The sequence below is a fragment of the Prionailurus viverrinus genome, chromosome A3 (assembly GCF_022837055.1).
Source record: "Prionailurus viverrinus isolate Anna chromosome A3, UM_Priviv_1.0, whole genome shotgun sequence".
Taxonomy (NCBI): Eukaryota; Metazoa; Chordata; class Mammalia; order Carnivora; family Felidae; genus Prionailurus; species Prionailurus viverrinus.
Genome location: NC_062563.1, coordinates 124,996,772 through 125,017,589, shown reverse-complemented (window position 1 = coordinate 125,017,589; position 20,818 = coordinate 124,996,772). Strand labels below are relative to the sequence as shown.

At 39.4% G+C, this 20,818-nt stretch overlaps 1 protein-coding gene across 3 annotated transcripts in view; it reads right to left on the bottom strand.

Annotated features, from left to right (window-relative positions):
• LDAH (lipid droplet associated hydrolase) overlaps positions 1-20,818 on the bottom strand; it is a 108,388-nt gene that overhangs the window by 47,170 nt on the left and 40,400 nt on the right. For all 3 annotated transcript variants that reach the window (XM_047852697.1, XM_047852695.1, XM_047852696.1), the window contains exon 4: positions 18,240-18,409. In XM_047852697.1, the coding sequence (XP_047708653.1) occupies positions 18,240-18,409 (170 nt within the window). The remainder of the gene's footprint in view (positions 1-18,239; positions 18,410-20,818) is intronic.

The window sequence follows — 20,818 nt, the reverse complement described above, 5'->3', positions numbered from 1 at the left end:
CTCAGAAGCTGTCCCAGTAAACACTCCTAGCTTCCCAGAAGTCAAAAGGAAGGCTCATAGTATGGCTCTCAAGATTCATTTTATGTGGCGACAAGCACATCCAACAGGGAAGCTAAGACTCTAGGAGGCAGAAATGAAAACTTGGGAAAACAAGTTATTTGGCCCAAATAACTGAAGTTCATGCATATGCCCCCCATTACCAGCTTTGGTAATGAAACAGGTAAGGATCTATCCTCCTTTCAGATCAGGAAAAAAATAGATGTATTAAAGATGTATCTTAACATATCTTCTTCCTCATAGGTCTCTGAAGGGGGTGTTCCTGCTCCCACTGACACACAGATACAGCAGGTTCCTTACAGTAGTATCCCTCTTGGCTGTCTCCTAGGCTCAGCAAACACCTGAGGTAGTTTCCAAGTCCTCCCACATGCCTCACTGCATTCCTGAGACCTTAGCTTCTATGGAGCCCAGAGAGGGGACAAGTGCCTTGGGGAAGGCCCTTCCTTACCTTCTTGTAATGGGGGTGGACGCATTCCTGACAGCCTGTAAAGATCTCTGCTCTTAAGAGTATTTGGCATACACATGCAATAGGTCACTAATTTATCAAGTGAAAACGTTCCATGGTATCTGAAAATGCTATGTGATGGACATGGGAATTATGTACAGTAAAACCTTGGATTGGGAGTAACTTGATTTGCAAGTGTTCCACAAGATGAGCAAAGATTTCTAACAAATTATCTAACTTGATAAACGAGCGATGTCTTGCAATACGAGTAATACGTGACACCAAATGTCATGTGATCACAACTGAGCCGATGGTTCTTGAAATTCGCTTTAATATATGAGTGCTTTGGATTACAAGCATGTTTCCAGGATGAATTATGCTCACAAACCAAGGTTTTATTGGACTTTGTTATCAGCTTAATTTTAGCAAGCAACTAATATTCTCTATATATCTGAGCGTATATACACACATATAAATATAGTCAGTATATATACTGTATATGTGTGTGTGTGTATATATATATATATATATATATACATGTGTGTATATATATATATATACATAGTATATATACACCCCTACACTAGATACATGAGAGAACACAGACACAGAGACAGATGGAGTGTGAGAGGATGGGGAGAGGGAGAACAAGTAGTAAAGCAAATGAGGTAAAATGCTAACTGTAAATGTAGATAAAGTGTATATGGTATTTTTTTTTAAGTTTATTTATTTATTTTGAGAAAAAGGGAGAGAGAATGTGCAGGGGAGGGGCAGAGAGAGGGGGAGACACAGAATCTGAAGCAGGCTCCAGGCTCTGAGCTGTCAGCACAAAGCCTGACCCGGGGCTCAAATTCAAGAACCGTGGGATCATGACCTGAGCCAAAGATGCTTAGCCGACTGAGCCACTCAGGCACCCTGTGTATATATGGTGTTCTTTGTGCTATTCTTATTCTTCCAACTCTTCTTTAAGTTTGAAATTGTTTCCAAATAAAGCATTAAATAATTAAGTACAGTCCACCACTGCCCTCTATCCCCAGCCATGGCACTTCCAATCCCCTTGGTCTTGCTCTACTCTTTATCAAGGTAGTTTCACCATTGAACATATTAATTTGGGCATTTTTCATGTTTATTACCATTTCCCCTTAGCAGACTGTGAACTCTGAGAGCGCAGAGCTTCCTTTCTATTTTGTTCACGAGTACCTTCATGTCTGGTACAGGGGCTCAGTGACAGTGCATGGCACCTCGCTGACTGAATGAATGCACGTCTGGCTGACGGGCAGCAAATCTTCCAAAATGACTGCCTCATCCAATACCTTCAAGCAACTCCTCCTCTGCAAGCCAGCTCAGGACTACAGGTTTATTCTGTATAGAAACTGAAGGAGAGAGCTTTTGGAGCTGGGTCAGGCACAGAGAAAGGCAGAGGAAAGGGCCCACAGGAAAGAGGAATCAAATGAAAGCTTAAACACTGAGTGCGGACACTCTCGCATGCAAACACCAGCCTCTCATGCTGCTTTGCTCTGATGATGCTGCCCTTAGGCGGGAGATTTGGACACTTTTCTTGAGAAACTGAGTGGCTTCAGAGAAACACCATACAGACAGTGACACTGACAAATGCCACACAAAAAATGTCAGGATACCTGTCCAATCACCCTGCAACGAGGCTGACTCACTGATAAGGCCCACTGCCACACAAAACCGCCAAGGATTTTCGGTGCTTCATTCTTAAACATGAAGAGATAACAAAGGAATGCCAGACATTTGAGCAAAGCTTCAATTATACTACACAGATCAACATAAACAAAATATGAAAAAAGGAATCCAGAATGAATCGCGATAGTACAAAAAGTGCAACAAAACTCCAAAAATCTGTTCTCCTCAGAAAGAGAAAGCGAGTGAGCCATAAAATAAAAGGGACACTACAAAAAGGGAAAAAAGAACAAGAAGTTATCTTAGAAATTATTTGCATGAAGGCTGAAATTAAAAGTTTAGTTATATAAATTATAAGAAAAAGTTGGGAAAATATCCCATATTTCTCACTGTATAGAATGAAAAAGCAGGGGTGGGGGGGGGAGAAGAAAGAGATTGATAATGGAAAATAAAATAAATCAAGAGAATCATTTCTGGATGTTTAATATGTAAATAATGAGACAACAAGGAAAAAAAATATACAGGAGAGGTTTTTGGTACATAAGGATGCCAGTTTTCAAATTAGAAAGGATAAACAGTCCAAAGAATATCATCATAAAATGTAATAATGGGGATAAAGTAAAGATCCTAAAATTGCCCAGAGAAAAAACAAGTCACATAAAGAATCAAAAACTCAAAATGGTATATTTTTCAACAGCAGATCTTGAAGAACTTAAAGCCAGGCAACAGCCGGTCACAGTGGAGCAGGGAGGGCAGACTAGCTTACTGCAGAGCAATCTTCCTGCCAAGAACAATTAGAAAAGCTGGAAAAAGTATTTTCTTAAAGTGCCTTTGAAAGCATCAAAGGCAGAAGAGACTGAAAGGGCCAAAATTCTAGAGAAAAAGGAAACTCAAGAGAGGTGTGTTGAAACAGCTTTTCTTATTTACCAATTTGTGAGCAGTAGCTAAGAGGACAAGAGGCTGAAATATAATATGGGTCAATGGTCTAAATTTGGGCATTTGGTGCCCATTAAAGAGAAGGCACCCTAGCCTTTCAGTGGGAACTACCAAAGGGCTACCCCCTAGAAGTAGTGACCAACTGGAAATAGACCAACTTTCACAAAGATATTGTTAGTTTAGCCTGATTCCAGATGGCATTAAAGTGATCCCTCACCATAATTGCTAGTCAAAAGCAAAAGGAAGTTCTCCATGGAGGAATCTAGAAGCCTCATATTGTTGTAACAATTTTTCACATAGAACGTCAGGTATTCAATTAAAAAAAAAAAAAAAGAACAGCTTACTAAGCAATGATGGTTCATTTTCCATGTCAACTTGGCTGGGCCATGGGATGATCAGATATTTGGTCAAACACTATTCTGGGTGCATCTGTGAGGGTGTTTTGAATGAGATAAATATTTGAATCAGTAGACCACGTCAAGCAGACTGCCCTCCCTGATGTCAGTTGGCCTCATCCAGTCAGCTGAAGGCCTGAATAAAACAGAAAGACTGAGTATGAGAGGATTCTTTCTGAGGACTCTTTCTGAGCCCGGACATTGTTTTTCTTCTGCCTTTGGACTCTGAGACGTGAGCTCTTCCTGGGTCTCTAGCTTGCCTACTCTGGGACTAGAACTGATACACCACCTGCCCCTCCTGGGTCTCCAGTTTACCGACTACAGCTCTTAGGACTTGTCAGCCTCCAGGATTGCGTTAGCTAATTCCTTAGAGTTAATCCCCTTCTATATGCACATATATCCCACTGGTCCTGCTTCTCCGGAGAACTCTGACTCCTACACAAATATACTGAGGGACAAGAAGACATGACCAAAAACAAAGAAGGGGACAGCAGGAAAGAAATGCAACAACATGAGACTTGGATACTGAGATTATCAGACACAACAGAAGTTTAAGAATTTGTAACAACAAAAATTAAAAAATGGAAATTTTATAAGCAAAAACTGGAATAACTGAATTGAGAATGCAAAAGTTGGGTTTAAAAGTTTATATGCAACTGAAGTGAAGATTGCTGAACTGAAAAGCAGTGTAGGAGAAAATATGTAGATTGGGGTGGGGAGAGAAAAAGAGTTCTTTTATGTAAATTATACCTCAACTTAAAAAAAAAGAAAAGCTTAAAAATCTAATAGTATCAAATGAATTACAATACCTATGATGCAAGGTGGAATATATAAGAATTGTGAAAAAAAGGTTTCAAAGGAAGGACAATAAAAATGACCGAGGAGAATCAGGAAAGAGTTCTGACAAGAGTCTGCATCTGAGATGATTTTAGAAGACGGGCAGAAGGCATCTGTTGGGTGCTGGGAGGAAAAAGCAGAAAAGAAGTGGATAAGAAGAAGTGATAATAGCTAGGAGGGAGCGAGCACTAGGTATGCACTGGCAGGCACAGGGACTACGGCCACGGGAGACCATCTCTCTCAGAGGACCTTGAGGAACATTCCCCTGCAACTCAGATAACCAGAATCTGCCCCTAAGATTTCATGAAATCACTTCTGAGTCAGCGTCAGTCAACATTTGTATGATGTTACGGAAGCCCTCAGAGCCTTTCTCGCCTGCCGTGGGGCTCATGAAGCTCCTCAGTATCTCCCTAAGGGTACTGAGCAATGGAAAAGGAAAAGGTTGAATCTCTAACATTCAATTTGGTTTACTATAGAGGCTCTCAGGACTCTACTGGTGAGGAGATAAGTTAAAATTATTTGTTGAAATGGAGTTTCTGGACTATCTACAGACTTCATTTATGCGTGCTCCCTCTGGTCTCTGTAAAACTGATACTGGGAATGCTGTATTGTCTGCTTTCCTAGGGACAGGCTGCCAGAAATGATGCTGGCTTCAATCTTTATCCCTTCATCAGTATATCTTTCTGACACCTGATAATCTGGCTTCTTCCCAACCCAATGCAGTTAGTCTGAACTGGCTTGGAATGCAAGATCTCAAGGCGACCACATTTTCTTCTTGTGAAGCATCTCCCCTTCAGTGCCTGCCGGGCTTTTTCCACTTGAGGGAATTTGTTGTGGCCTACGTTACATATTGCTCACAGATTTTCCGTCAGAGCAAGAAGGGAGGGGGAAGGAGCCTCATGCACTGGACAACCATACTAGAGAGCCTTTTCCTTCCCTAAAGACCACGTTCGCAGTTCTCATCTCCATAGGCTGATAGACCTAAAAAAGAATCTTCTGGCTAAAATGAACACTAACCACAGAAGAACTTCACAGAATCTTGTTCATCTGTTTTTACACTTTTGCAGATTCTCTCTTCTCTGACTGCTGTGCTCCATCCACTAAGGCTCTACGAGTCTGTATGTCTGTGAACACCCAGTTCACTGGCATAACAAAGTCTAAATGTAGCAAGGTATGAGCGTGTTTTTCATACCTGTATCCATCTAACTGTGAGGGTATTCATAAAGATAACCCTCTGCCTTAGCACTGGCACTCAGTCATATCCCAGAGCCTCTTAGAGTCCTAGCCACTATGAACCTTATAGTCCGATGAAATTTGAATAGGAGGACTGTATTGTTCTGAAAAGGAACCTTCTTTACTCTAGCAGTATGATGAATGATGAGTTAATCCCAACTGTGATTTTGTAAAAAAAAAAAAAAATCACATTCAAATAACAATCATGAAGAGACCATCAAAACACATACCTATCAACAATCCAAATTATTCTGGGAGTGGTGGGGAGACACAGGTTAATAAAAAATCACCAGGAAGGACAAAAGGCTAGCTGACTGAGTAGAGGATGAAGAGTAGGTAGGACAGGTAAGACCTGAGCATTGCTGATACTGCGAAAGATGCTGCTACCGACTTGGTAACAGTACTGGTCTCAGGGGTGGGTTTTCCTGCAGAGAGACCAGGAAGTTGACCTCACCTTTTTACTTTTCACCCTTTTACCTGTTATCAATTGCTATCTAACAAATTATCAAAACTTTTCTCTCCTGAACCAACTTTCTGTTATGAACTCTTACAAAGTGCTTTCTTAAAAAACAAAGAAAATACATGATCATTAAATGCTTATAGCAGTGAAGAAACATATGCCATTAAAGGAAATTTTAAAAAGTTTTTTTAGTGTTTATTTTTGAGAGAGAGAAAGAGACAGCATGAGCAGGGGAGGGGCAGAGAAAGAGGGAGACACAGAATCCAAAGCAGGCTCCAGGCTCTGAGCCGTTAACACAGAGCCCAAAGCGGGGCTCGAACCCATGAACCGTGAGATCATGACCTGAGCTGAAGTCGGACGCTCAACTGACTGAGCCACTCAGGCACCCCGAAAGGAAAATTTTAAAACACAAAGTAAATAGAAAAAAAATCACCCCCAAACTCACCACTCAAACACAATCACTATATTCACCTTGGTAATTTTATTTTCAAGCTTTTAAATGTATGTTTTCATTTAATATTTTAATACTCTCCTTAACATTCTATAACTCTTGTGTACTACAGTACCCTTTGGGAATATATTTTGATAGTTGCACATTCTATAGTCCACTTAACCTTTCCTTTAGGGAGGAACATTAGGGTGTTTCCAATTTTTTGCTACAACAAATGACAAGTTTTTGTACATGAGTGTTTTCTCTATCTTTGAGATTCTTTTCTTAATATAGATTCCAAAGAAAAGAATTAGTAGGTTCAAAGGGTATGGCCATTTTTTATAGGAATTATTTTTTTCTGATAACACACAGTCATTGTAAAATAGCAGAAACAATGTAGAGTCTCTACCTCCAACATACCCTTAACTCTCAACCCAGAGATCACTAATACAAGCCACCTGGTGTTTACCAGTTCAGACTTTCTAAAAGTGTATACAGAAGTATATACACATACAACATTAAACTTTTCTTAAATACTGCTACTATTGTAGCAGCTCATTTTGATAACTGTTGGGGTCCATTTAGCAAGCATTATGAAGTGCTTCTATATACTCAATAAGCAGACATTATTAAGTACTACCATATACTAATTTATTAAGCACTGTGTCATGTATTTTGTGCTAGGTACATATTTTTTGATAGATTTTATTAGCTCTTCTTTAGTGAATTATCTGTTCATGTCCTCTGTGCCTTTATTGGAAAAGCTACTGTTCTTTTTATTGATTTCTACAAATTCTCTATAATAAGAAGCTAACCTTTTAGCTTAGTGGCTAGGAGCATGGACTTTGGAGTCAAACACACATGGGTTCAAATCCTACCACAGGCACTTACCAGCTGTCTAACCCTGAGCAAGTTACTTCTGTCTGAGGTCTCAGTTTCCTCATGTAGAAAATGGGAACAGGAGCCCCTCAAAGAGTTGCTGGGTGAATTAAGTAAGACCCACAAATGATAGCAACAGTAATATACTAACTGCCACACCAAAAAATAGTTCATAATTTAATCTTTCATAATTCTAAATATCTACAAGAGAACTAAATATCTTCTACAAAATTTTATACCCTAATATGCAACAATGCATAACAGTTCAAATTTTCATTGTTTTCTTATTAGATAAAACAATATTGAGAGGAGGTGCTGTATTATTCTCTAAGCATGAAAACTCAAGTTAGATAGGTTTAAAATGACCTACATAAAATCATGATCTATCCACACTTTTCTGTGAACAATTTCACGTTCAGTTTAAAAAGCTACGTGTTGAGCTACAAAAGCAATTTATGGTACATTTAGTATGTTAAGTCTCTCTGTCTACTACATCAACCTTCAAAGTTACATTTACTTTTTTGCCTTCCTGAAATTTAAGATCTTACAAACCAACTGTAAAAAAACATTTTGGGGACAAAGAAAATCTGAATATTGACTATATTAGATGATATCAAAGAATTATCATTTTGTTAGCTGTGATAACGACATGGCGATTATATAACAAAAAGCCCCTTTTTCAAGATGCCCAATGAAGTCTTTATGGGTAAAATACCATGAGGGCTACAATTCAACTGAAAGTATTTAAGAAAAAAAAAAGGCAAAGGTAACAAGATACTAGTAGCTATATTAATCTGGATAATGGGTTCTGTAAATTCATTATACAATTACAATTATTTTTATTTTTCTGTTTGAAGGTTTTCATGATAGAAATTTTAGATGATCAATTTAAAAAGGAGTCTCTTTTTCCTTTCCATCTATATTAGCTTAGATAGCTGTATTCACGCTTTGCTGAGATGGACTGCAACTGAATATAACTTTAAACTGCTTTATATTTTTTTAACGTTTATTTATTTTGAGACAGAGAGAGAGAGAGAGAGAGAGAGAGAGAGAGAGAAAGAGGAAGCGGGGGAGGGGCAGAGAGAGAGAGAGAGAGAGAGAAGAGAGAGAATCCCAAGCACACTCCACATTGTCAGCACGGAGCCCAATGTGGGGCTTAATCCCATGAAGCATGGGATGATGACCTGAGCTGAAATCAAGAGTCGGATGGTCAACCAACTGAGCTGCCCAAGCGCCCCACCTTTACACTGCTGTAAACTACTTAAACACCTTTCCCAGGCTATGTCTAAATTTCCTATCTCCAAAACAAGGTGGTTAGCTAAAGGCCCACATACAACAGTTGACTGCTGACTTCTGCCACCAGAAGAACATTCTCAGAATTTGTTATAATGCCACAAATACAGCTACTTCAGTGCCTAGAGACACAATAATATAGGCATTGGGGTTTGCTGGAATGCAGAGGCCACTGCAAAACGTAAGATTGAGAACACGCACCCTGAAGTGTGGGGCTTAAGTCAGCTTCTGCTGACAGACTTCTGCTACCTTGCTACTTAAATCCAAGAAATGACAGTGAAATATACGTTCCCGCCCCAGGTTTGACCCTGATAACTCAAGGAAATGAGAAAATACTTCTTGGGAGTGTTGTTTCCCTGAACAATCTGGATATCCGCACCTCTACTCAAGAGGGTCACTGTGCTTGTGGATCGGATCGTAGGCAGAAAGAGCTAGGATACATGAAATACAGAAAAAAAAGAACTTTCCTTTAGAGAACCTGATTAGCGTTCCTCCTGCTTCCAAGGGAGGATGTGAGAAGACAGAGCTGACATGTTCCCGAAAGACCAGGGGCAGATTTAATTGTCCACGGAATCTCCGTACGTTCTGTGTTCCCAGCTTCCGGAAAGTTTGGTGGGAGTGTGCATCAGCATCACCTGCAGCACGGATAGCTAGGTCTCAGCCCTAAAGTCTCAGATTCAGTACGTCTGAGTGGGACCCAATAATCTACATTGCTAACAAGACCCCAAGTAATGCTGATGCTGCTTTGAGAAATGCCGGCTTAGCTATCTGAATGAGTGCCTCATATCATCTATTATATTCTACTCACAACTATGCCTGGGCCAGGAATCGGTGGTGATAACATGAGTATAGGCAGCATATAAGGCTGTCTGGCTAGTAGCCACTTCACTTCACTTGCCTTACTTGTTCCTTTAAATACATGTCATTAACTCCCAATATACTGGGTCTGTGAGAGGATGGGGAGAATTTTCCATATTTGATAGTACCATGGATACACAAATACTAAAATGGCTCAATATTTAAATCAGAAAAGTGCTCAGAAATACTCAGATGAAATGCATTAGATAAAGTACTAAGTATTAACATGCATGAAGAATGTTTTATTATAAACCCCTGTTTTCACTTTCTTGCAGCTTTCCAAAAAAATTAGCCCTTTGTGGTGAAATTTTCCATGCTTGGTTTCAGCCCAAAGGTGATTTTTTTTTTTGCACAGTTTGAGAAAAATATATTAAATAGTTTTTGAGTTATGAAAAGATGAAAAAAGCCCACACAATTTTTCCACTTTGAAAGCAATTTTAGGATTTTTTAAAAAATATGCAGATGACTAAAAAATGGCTGAAGTCAAAAAGTTGAAACTTTCCATGTGTTCAGCTTTCAGCAAGGTAGTCTCCTGGGTAATTCAGAAAAGATAATGTGTATGCACACACATAAACAGATAAGTAAATACATTTAAATAAATGCATAAGCGATTGGTAAAATAGCATTTCATCATATTCTATATAAACCTTCCTCAGAACAGGGGATTTATTATTTTCTGAAATGGAGTCTTTCACCAAGCAGAGTAGCTAGCTGTTGACTGCCTGACCTCTGTGGTTTTCACGTACCAGGGGTCTACTCATGGTTCACAAGGACACAAGTGTGGCATTCCTGTGCACTGTGTCTACAGAACCACACACTTCCTTCCATACTCCATCTCCCCTCTGCCCCCAGCTCCGTCCTAGGATTCTGATTCATTGTCTTCTGAGTTCAATTTCTGCCCTTGGCCCATGCCTGCACACCAAGTCCCTTTATCTTCCTTGCTCTAGAAAACACACAGGTTCTCATTCCTCCTAATTCTCTCTGAACTCCCCATGAAAGCATCAACCTGCTTCCCATTAAAGTCTTCCTTGTGTATTTAAAGAGCTCAAGTATTAAAGAAACAGCAGTAGAAATCTTACATTTAGGTCCAAGAGGTTTTGGTGGTTTGTCAAAGTAACTTACTCTACCCCTTATCATCATGACCCCCCCCCCAGCTACCTCACCTGGAAAACAGATAATGGAAAAGTTAGAAAACAGAAGGCAGAGTCCTGGTTCTGCCGCTTCATGGCTAACTGACATAAAAGTCAGACACGTAACTCTCTGGAACTATGGTCTCTCCATCGCAAAATGGAAAAAATTAGGTTGTTTCTTGTCCTTATTACATGTAAACTTGTTTTGCAAATTTCACATGAATGTTGGGTATAATTGTTAGTGATGACAATAGATCAATTTTAAAAACTGTTTCAGGTTTCTAGACTCAAATGAAGAACCAAGTTAAATCACAAAAACACTTTTGAAAGGGTTTAGTCCAAGATTAATAAAAATTCAATTTTCCTAGTTTCCAAGTGTGCAAGTTTAAGAGACAAATAGATGATGATGATCCTCCAACAAATGTTCCCATTTCTCTTTCATTCTCAACATCGCTCTCTGCATGGGCTATTCCTCTCAGCATGTGAAATGCTCTCCCACTTACAGGGAAAAAAATGTTCTCTTGACCAGTGTCCTCTTTAAGTTACCATCTTGTCTCCTCCTCTTCACTGGCCAATTCCTGGAACACGATCCATTTATCACCTAACTGCTTGCAATCTCCTTCTCCCACTATTTCACTACAAACGTTCTCTTACGGGTCATTAATGGCCTTCTGGTTACCAATACTAGAAGCCTGAAGTTCTCTTTGAACTCAACTCTGCTACCCTATTTCAGTTATCTATTTTCACATAATGTACCATCCCCCAACTTATGGTTTAAAACTACAATGATTACTCTTTCTTATTCTGTGGGGTCAGGAATTCAAACAGGGCTCAGCCGGACTTCTGTTCCATGTGGCATTGGCTGGTCACTCCCTGGGCTGCATTCAGTAGCAAATGAGATAGGCTGAAAGGTCCATGGTTTCACTCACACCTGGTTCCTCCTATGTGGCCAGCATGGGCTTTTTCACAGCATGATGGTCTCAGGCAGTTGGACTTTTGTATATGGCAGCTGGCTTCCAAGAGGGAAGAAATGGAAGCTCCCAGTCCCCTTTGACATGTGAATGATCTCCTATTCTTCCCCCTCCCTCCAGTTTATCTCCACTGTTGATGTTATATGGATGTTTCTCACAAGCATATCTAACTTTGACTGCAGACATGAAGGTTCATCAGAATAGTGGAAGTGCACCACAGTCTAAATAATCTCATTGCTTGCAGAATATTTTTTTTCCTTACTGCAGACAAGAGGCACTCTTAAATCAACACACATGTGATTTAACATGCTATTTTAACTCTTTCAGTAAAAATTTTCAAGCTTCTCAGCTGTACTTGCAGTGTGTTTTGATGTCTCTCAAATTTTGAGTACCTAAAACACCACCAGGGATCCCAAAAGAAACAAAAGAAAGTTCCGAGCAGTAACAAAATCCATGTACTTAATTTCATCAATTTTACTCTTGTATATTCATTTAAGACCTGTCCATCCTTAACACAAAATTCTAACATGATTATCTTTTTTCTCTACTAGCGGCAAACTACAGTAAGAAATTGCAATAGGGAAGAAACACGGAGCCTAACACTGAGGAAGGAGACAGAGAAACTGTAAAATAAGCAGACAAGTTTTTATTTTTATTTTTTAAAAGCACTATTATATAAGAAACTTTAGGACATAGGAAACTTCCTTTGATTGTGTTTTACTATAGTATAATAACACTTTTTCAAAATGATGTCCTTGAACCACTAATTCCTCCATAATCAATATGCATTGTTGAAGGATGCAGATGCAGATAAGGATGCAGATAAATAATAAATTTTAGACACAGTTTTATCCAACTGGATAAAAGAATCTGGTGTTTCAAAAAGTGAGTTGAAGTAATCTGGAAATTTCATTTAGAGAGAAGACATTTTTGCCAAGCAGACAGACAAAGGAAGCTCTATGTTATTGTGCATTTTCCCCAAGAAAAGGCCAAATGATATAAAAAATTAAGGTTTTGAAGGATCTGCTATCCCTGGAAGGGAATGAAGTGTTTTCATAAAATGCTATATAAATACTTAGAGGAAAATAAAAGGTAAATTACTTGAGGTTCACCTCAAGACTCAGTGCTCAGTCTACTTAAGAATCAAGGGCTATCAACTCCCAACCTTGAACTTTATGCAAACAATTTACTGGCAAAATCAGATGGCACATTTTTTTAACATACATAGGATCAATGTTGAAAGAAGATTCTAAATAGTGGGGATAAGACTACTATTTCTGCTCTGATTACTCCACCTCTAGCTCCGAATTGCTAAAACAGCATTCATTCATGGAATCTCCTGTTCCCTGAGCTGCAATGTAATGGACCACGTGCAGCTTGTTGTGTATAGTCCACGAGTATAGTGAGCTATCGGCAGGCTCTGCTATCATCCTAAGTTTGAAAGACCCATCAAATATCTTCTTAGACTCTCTTTATACCCACAGCTAACATAACTGGACCCCACCCCTGGATTCAGACAGAGCTGAGGCTGCATCCTGGCAAGGGACTGTGCTCTCAGTTCCCATCCATGAAAAGAAAGATGGGACAAGACTGTTCCCAAAGCCCATCTCAGTTCTAAGATCCTATGAGTCTAAAACTATGTTTATTATTAGAAGTTATGACAGCTACTATTTAACAGCCTTCCAAATATCTATTTTCTCCAGCTTCTATTTAAATTCTTTATTCTGGGGGCACCTGGGTGGCTCAGTCGGTTAAGCGGCCGACTTTGGCTCAGGTCATGATCTCGTGGTCCGTGAGTTCGAGCCCCGTGTCGGGCTCTGTGCTGACAGCTCGGAGCCTGGAGCCTGCTTCAGATTCTGTGTCTCCCTTTCTCTCTGCCACTCCCCTGTTCATGCTCTGTCTCTCCCTGTTTCAAAAATAAATAAAATGTTAAAAAAAATTAAAAAAAAATTCTTTATTCTGGACATTACTGTCAAAACATAGGAAGAATTTCGATAATTCTATGTAACAAATTTGCTTAAAGAAACAAAAAAAAATTTTAATTCTAGACTTTTAAAGAAGCCATTTTTTTTAGTATATTTAAATATAGGTCAGATAATACATCTAAAGTGTACAATAAGTTACTTAAAATGATTTTAAGACCAAAGTTTCCTATAATTAGTTATAAAAATATTATAAAGAACTGAACCAAAATAAAACCAAATAAACCAGCTACTAAACTACACATATGTCTTCAAAATCTTATGGGAGTCAAATATTCCAGTAAAAATAACAGAAGAGATGGAAACACAAGTTTCTTATTATCACACTTCATATGTTATAAAACATAACAGCTAACTTATTTTTGGCAAAATGATTAGGGATTGCAACACTCTGGCTTACACAAACTTATTTGATTGTCCAATGCATCTTAAATGGAGCGTGTCATGCTAACTTCAGGCACGCAGGCACCGTGCCGTCTTAGAGTAGCCCAGAGACACTGAAATTTCAACACTTCAGCAGGGATCACACCACCGATATTAACTGGGCCAGGTGTTTAAAGAGGGGTGGGGGGAACTTCAACAATGCAGTTAATTGAAACCAGATAAAGTTTTTGAATAATAATAAAAAAAAAAAATCATACAGATGTTCACCCTCTTCCCCGGGTAACCTTTATGGACAATTTATCGCATGCGTTATTTTCTAGAAAACACCCGCTTTAAGAAAACACAGTTTCACATGTCCCTCTGAAAACTCTATAATCACAGTATGAGTTATGTCTTCACAAACAGAGTATGTTAAGCTCATGTTTCATCTTCCTTCCCCCTTTTCACCACTATTCCAAGGGCAAGAACACCTGGAAGTAGAGCAACAATTAGAAAGCTCTAAAGCTAAAGGAGCTGTAAGAAGCTGCATTAACCTTAAGATGCATTTGTATTTTTTTCCCAATAGACCTGTGAATGCATGCCAAAATGGAGAGATGGGTTCAAAACCGGTGTGTTCAACAACTGCTTTCAAATATGCACAAGAGAAACCATACGTCACATGCAGAATCGATGAGAAGCAAATAAAACCCAAAAAGATTGGTGATTAAGTTAATAGACTGTGAAGGACTCAGAAATGAATATTTTCTTCTCTATGTTTACAGAATAGTGTATTTGTCAGGGCTCCCCAGAAGGAAAAAACCAATAGGAGATACACACACACACACACATACACACACACACACACGCACAAAGATATAGATATATATAAAAGGAGACTTATTATAGGAACTGGTTCACATGATTATGGAGGCCAAAAAGTCCCACAATATGCCATCTGCAAGCTGGGAACCAGGAAAGCCAGTGGTATGATTCGGTCCGAGTTTGAAGGCCTGAGAACCAGAGGAGCTGATGGTGTAAGGCCCAGAGTTGAAGCCCAGTGAACTCAGAGCTCCAGTGTCAGAGGTCAGGAAAAGATGGATGTCTCAACTGAAGAAGAGAGATAAAGAATCCTCCTTTCTTGAGTTTTGTTCTATTTGGGACCTGGATGGATTGGAGTATGCCCACTCACAATGATGAGAGCAAATCTTCTTTTCTCAGTCAACTGATGGAAATGCTAATCTCTTCTGGAAACATCCTCAGACATACTGAGAAATGTTTTACCAGCTATCTGGCTTTCCCTTAGCCCAGTCAAGTTGATACATAAAATTAGCCACCACAAATGGGGGCTCCTAGGTGGCTCAGTCAGTAGCATCAGACTCTTGATACTGGCTTGGGTCATGATCTCATGGTTTGTGAGACTGAGCCCCATGCCCAGCACAGAGCCTGATTGGGATTCTCTCTTCCTCTCTCTCTGCCCCCACCCCCACACCTCTGCTTGTGCATGCACTCTATCAAAATAAATAAATTAAAAAAATTAACTCTCACAAATGATAATGCTATTATTATTTCAAATATGCCAAGGACTCTTTTCTTTAAAATACGTATTTTTTAAGTGTTTAAAACACCTGGGATAACTAATAACCCAAAATTCTATTTCATATCAGTTTGCTATACTCTATTTGACAGGATAAACTCACCTCTATACTGGGAAATAAATGCAGTATTTTAATTTATACAGATCTATGAATCTATATACTTGATTGTACACCACACAAGTGGAATCCTAACTGTAGTAGTTAGTAGTGTAGTACTGTAGTAGTAGTAGTGGTGTGGCAGGCATCCTCTGACATGGCTCCCAGTGATCCTTACTTTCTAATATTCATGCTCTAGTGTAATCTGTTCCTCGAGTCAGGGGGGTGGGGCTGGACCTAGTGATTTACTTCTAACAAATGGAATACTGTAAAAGTAATGGGATATGATTTCTGTAATGAGGTTACAGTCTGTGACTTCCATTTTGCAATAAGACTCTTCCTCTGGCTCTTCTACCTTAGTTGCTCTAATGAGGCAAGTTAGAAAGACTCTCCCATGTTAAGGAACTGAGGGTGAACTCCACCCAAGTGCCAGCAATGAACCAAGGTCATCAGTCCAAAAACCCTCAAGGAATGGAGTCCTGCCAACAACCCCATAAGTGACCTTAGAAGCACCTCCGTCTCAATTCAAATCTTCAAATGAGACTGTAGCCCTGGAAGACACCTTGATTGCAGTCTCATAAGATCATAAGATCAGCCAGATCCCAGACCCACAGAAACTGTGAGAGGATAAACGTGTATGGTTTTATGCTATTACGCTTTGGGGCAATTTGTTACTTGCTGTTGATAATTAATATAGTACTTAACTTAATTAGTGAGCCAATGGTTCCACTGTCATTTCCATCATCATAATAATAGCTAATACCTATTACGGAACTTCTAAGGTCTAGACAGCATTCTTACTTCTTTATATAATTCCTCACAAAAATCCTTTGGGGAACATATTATTATCCCTATTTCACAGATGAGGAAACAGAGGTACAGAGATACTCCATAACTTGTCCCAGGTCACACAGACAAAATACGACACTGACTGTTTGAACGTAGGTAGGTGTCTTAGCTCTGGAACCAGGGCTTATGGCAACTGTGTAAACAGAAGCACTGAGTGGCAGGGCTGGGCACTGTGAAGATGGTAACCTCATCACACAGTACTGGAGGAGATTTAGAAGGCACAAAAGAGATTAGAAGCCAAGCCAAATGCTAAAAACAGAAATGAAATCTCTCCTTTCTGATTAAGATGGCTTATCCATGGGAAAAAAAATAGAAACAATAAAACAGCAAATGGATTGCAATCTTGAATTTATCAAAGTCACATTCAGAAATGAAAAATACATTTTCTTATACTCAATAAAAGAAAGTTAACAATTTCCATTTGGTATTAAAAAACACACCCACGGAGGCTATAGTTGTACATTTCCTAAGGGCGATTGTAAGAAGTAAGTGTGCCAAGCTGGTAGAAAAAGAAAATTCCTAGTGAGCTCCGAAACTCCACTAGATGTATTTTATCATATGGAATGAGATTCCAGGAAGGAACCACTTTCAATCTTGCTTTTGGATTACAAGGTTAAATAGTACTCCCTCACACCCCGTACTTATGTAAGATCATAGTTATCAGACCTATGGGTTAGTGTGTCTCCTTCACGAGACTTTGGACTCTCTTACCTCAAAGGCTGTCTTACTCACTGGGATGTCCTCGAAACACAGCTCAGGGCCTGACACATGGCCAGTGTTTAATATATGTTTATCAAATAAAGAAATACTTTGGGGCGCCTGGGTGGCGCAGTCGGTTAGGCGTCCGACTTCAGCCAGGTCACGATCTCGCGGTCTGTGAGTTCGAGCCCCGCGTCGGGCTCTGGGCTGATGGCTCAGAGCCTGGAGCCTGTTTCCGATGCTGTGTCTCCCTCTCTCTCTGCCCCTCCCCCGTTCATGCTCTGTCTCTCTCTGTCCCAAAAATAAATAAACATTGAAAAAAAAAATTTAAAAAAAAAAAAAAAAAGAAATACTTTATGTTGTGAATTGCATCCATTCAAAAGGTCATTTCAATGGTACATGTTAGTGAAAGTACAAGTTTCTGTTTTAAGTCTCTTCTAGCTCCCTAGATTTCTTGGGCACTTTAAACAGGTTTCTGTGTCTCCAGTGTCTCACTTAATATCTGACACCTAGTGGCACCCAATAATTTGTGAATGAATAAGTGAATGTCTCAAAAAGGCTGCCAAGCTGTGGAACAGATAAGGCTCCAGACTTATGACCTAATAAAGATTTAGTGTTCCATAAAGGGCAGCTGTTGTTTGCCTACTGATGATAATGATGATGATGATAATGATGATAAATTTTCTTCCTTTTGAAAGGAGGCATGAACATTTGCAAAATACTCTCCCAATAAAGATTCTTGCTGGGTCGTAGCTGGTAACTGCTCTTCAATATTCTTTTATAAAAGACAATGAGTTACATACAACTTAAGAATTCCAGATAACCCTAGATTCAATGGCATCCATCTGGAAAAATCCCTACCTCTTACCGTATTATTTTTTAAAACACATGGGAATTGCATGAACATACATACACTAGCACAGGCCCACAGTAATACAAATAAAAGTAAACACAGCCACCAAATAACCCCCCTCTCTGTTTTACTGATCAGTTAAACAAGAGACAAAAGGGGGAAGGAGAGCTGAGGAGGATTTGTGCAAGAGCATCATCAGGCACCTACCATCACCGCCTGAGGCATACTTACTGGCAGTTCAGGAGCAAGCTTCAAAATCTCAAGGGAAATATAGCAGCCTATTGAATGGCCAATGACCACAAGTTTCATTTCCTTTGGCACATGAGTTCTCAAGAAAGCTAGCTTGTGTTCCACTTGACCTTGTAGTCCATAGATGTCTTTGATTTCTTGAGCATTTGAATCTAAAAGCAAAAGATATGAACATGTTTTCACTCAATTAGTGAAAGTAATAAATTCACTGGGAAAAATATCTAAAAAAACTAACAACAGTAGCAGTCACCATTTATTTAAAGCCTACAAATGTGCTAGCTACAGTGTTAAACACTTTATTTAAATTACATCAACCCGTCTTCACAACAGTCCTGGAAAGGAAGTGTTAGTGATTTCATTTTATAGATGAAAATCCCAAAGCTCACAGACATTAGGTGATAGACTGACAGTCACACACCTAATAAGTGAGAAAGGTGAGATTCAAACCCAGGTTTTGTCCTCAAAGCCCATGAACTTTCAACTATTCCATGAACTACAGTTCGCTTAGGCCACTAGTTTTCAAACTTGATCAGGTATCAGAATCCTCTGCAGGACACGTGAAAGCGGTGACTGCTGGGCCCCACCACCAAACTTCCTGGTTCAGTAGGTCTGGGTTGGGGCCCAAGAATTTGCATTTCTAAGCTTCCCGGACATGTTGGTCCCAGGACCACACACTGAGAACCACTGGTTAGGCCAGTTTATATTATTAATAGACAACTATCCACGACAGTGCTTCATTATTTGAGGTAATTTTTGTTTGAAGAACTTTGACTGAAGGGCTTAAGGAGAAATGTTGTAAGTTGTTCCTTTTAACCAGCAGCCTTAACTGAAATATCCTTTCTTCCTTTCCTTCCTTAAATGAACTGTCTTCTGGAATCTTCAAGAGCTAATTAAAACTTTATCTAGCTAATCTCCAAGAAAAATGAATGAGCCTTCCTTTGTGTTTAACCAGTACTCTCTATCCTTATTACAACCCTTTATCATACTTGTGTTATGGTCTGCTTATTTCCTCTCGGAGGCTGTGAGCTCCTTGGAGGCAAGGTCCATCTTTTCATCTGTGTCCTCTGTGACTACTAGCACGCAGTAAATATTTGTGTGGCGTGAAAATATGTACTGATTAGACATTCTCTGAGGACGCTGTCAGCTCTGATATTCTATACATATAGAAAACGTCAATAGGTTTTCCTTATGAACTTGTAATATTTCAAAGTATCATAAGGTGTAATAAATTCTTTATTAAAATTTGCATTACTAGAATTTGACTCCTACAAGTTACTCATGTGAACTATAATGAGCCACAACGTGGCTCATTCAAAAGGTACCCGAAACTCATTGCAAAGGACTGCTCTTTAGTTTTATCTGTACGTGCTGTTTTCATTTTCTTCGGTGCTCAGCTCCCCCCTGTTAATCTGGCCAACTCTTCTTCATCCTTCAACCTCCCAACACGTGTCATCTCCTCTGAAAGGCCATTTCATGATTCAGTAGGCGAGGAGAAAGTAGCCTTCCTTTCAGTTCCCACAACATCCCATCCACGTTTATCTCACCACACTACTCAGATTTATTCCTACTTTACAATTTATGTCTTTTATCTCTGTCTCCCAATGCCTGGCATACAGTTTCTGAAAACCTTTCTACCCAGTCAGTGAGGCTTAGTTCCCTTTTTCCATGGTATTACTGATCTCTTGGGTAAGATGTGTTCTGCCCTAATCCTTCTTCCTACGTCAGCCTCGAATCCATTCTCCGTTTAACAAGGAAGTTCAGCATCAAACAGACTTGGGAAGAGACAGAATCTGGAAGTCTGACTTTGGTAGGGCCCCTGATAGCTCCCAACCCAAATGTTTATTTAATATTACACTTAAGTTTGAGTAGTTTATGCTTCCCTCTCAGTTTATCTTCTCTGATCAGTCTACCCAGAAGGGATCATATTGTTCTCAGATACTCTAAAAACAAGCATCTATAACACCTGCAAGCCAAATCCTTTATTTTTCAAAATACACAATGTTTGAAAATGTCAAAAATCTTCCTTTCGTTGGGATAGTATGGTGTAGTAAATACCATGGGTGCTAGGGGCAAGATAAATCTGGGTCTAAATCCCAGCCGAGAACCTCACTAAGAGGGTGGCTAGGGCAAGTCCCTTAACCTGGCTTCAGTGTCCTCATATATAATGGAGGTGGTCTTGGCAGTGTAAACACAACGCTTCTGAAGCACAGAGCACAGCTGTCTGGCATAAACTGTGACAGAAATGATAGTTACGATTACTGTCACTTCAGTTCCTGTCATTTATGTCCTCCCTCGAATATATACCAAGGACATTTATGTGGATAGTGTAAACAGAAAGGGAACGAGCTAAATGCAGTGAACATTTTAAAACTTCACTGGCAGCAGAAATAAGGTTCTAAAAGGTTATATTTTGTATAAACTTTAATGCATATTAAAATTCAAAAGATTACTCAAATGAATATTTCAGAAGTAAATCTGGCTTTACCTCTGGGAACTCCTCAGAAGATCCCCAAGGTAAACACGTTACTTATTAGTGTCTGCTGTAGTAATGAGATTAAAGG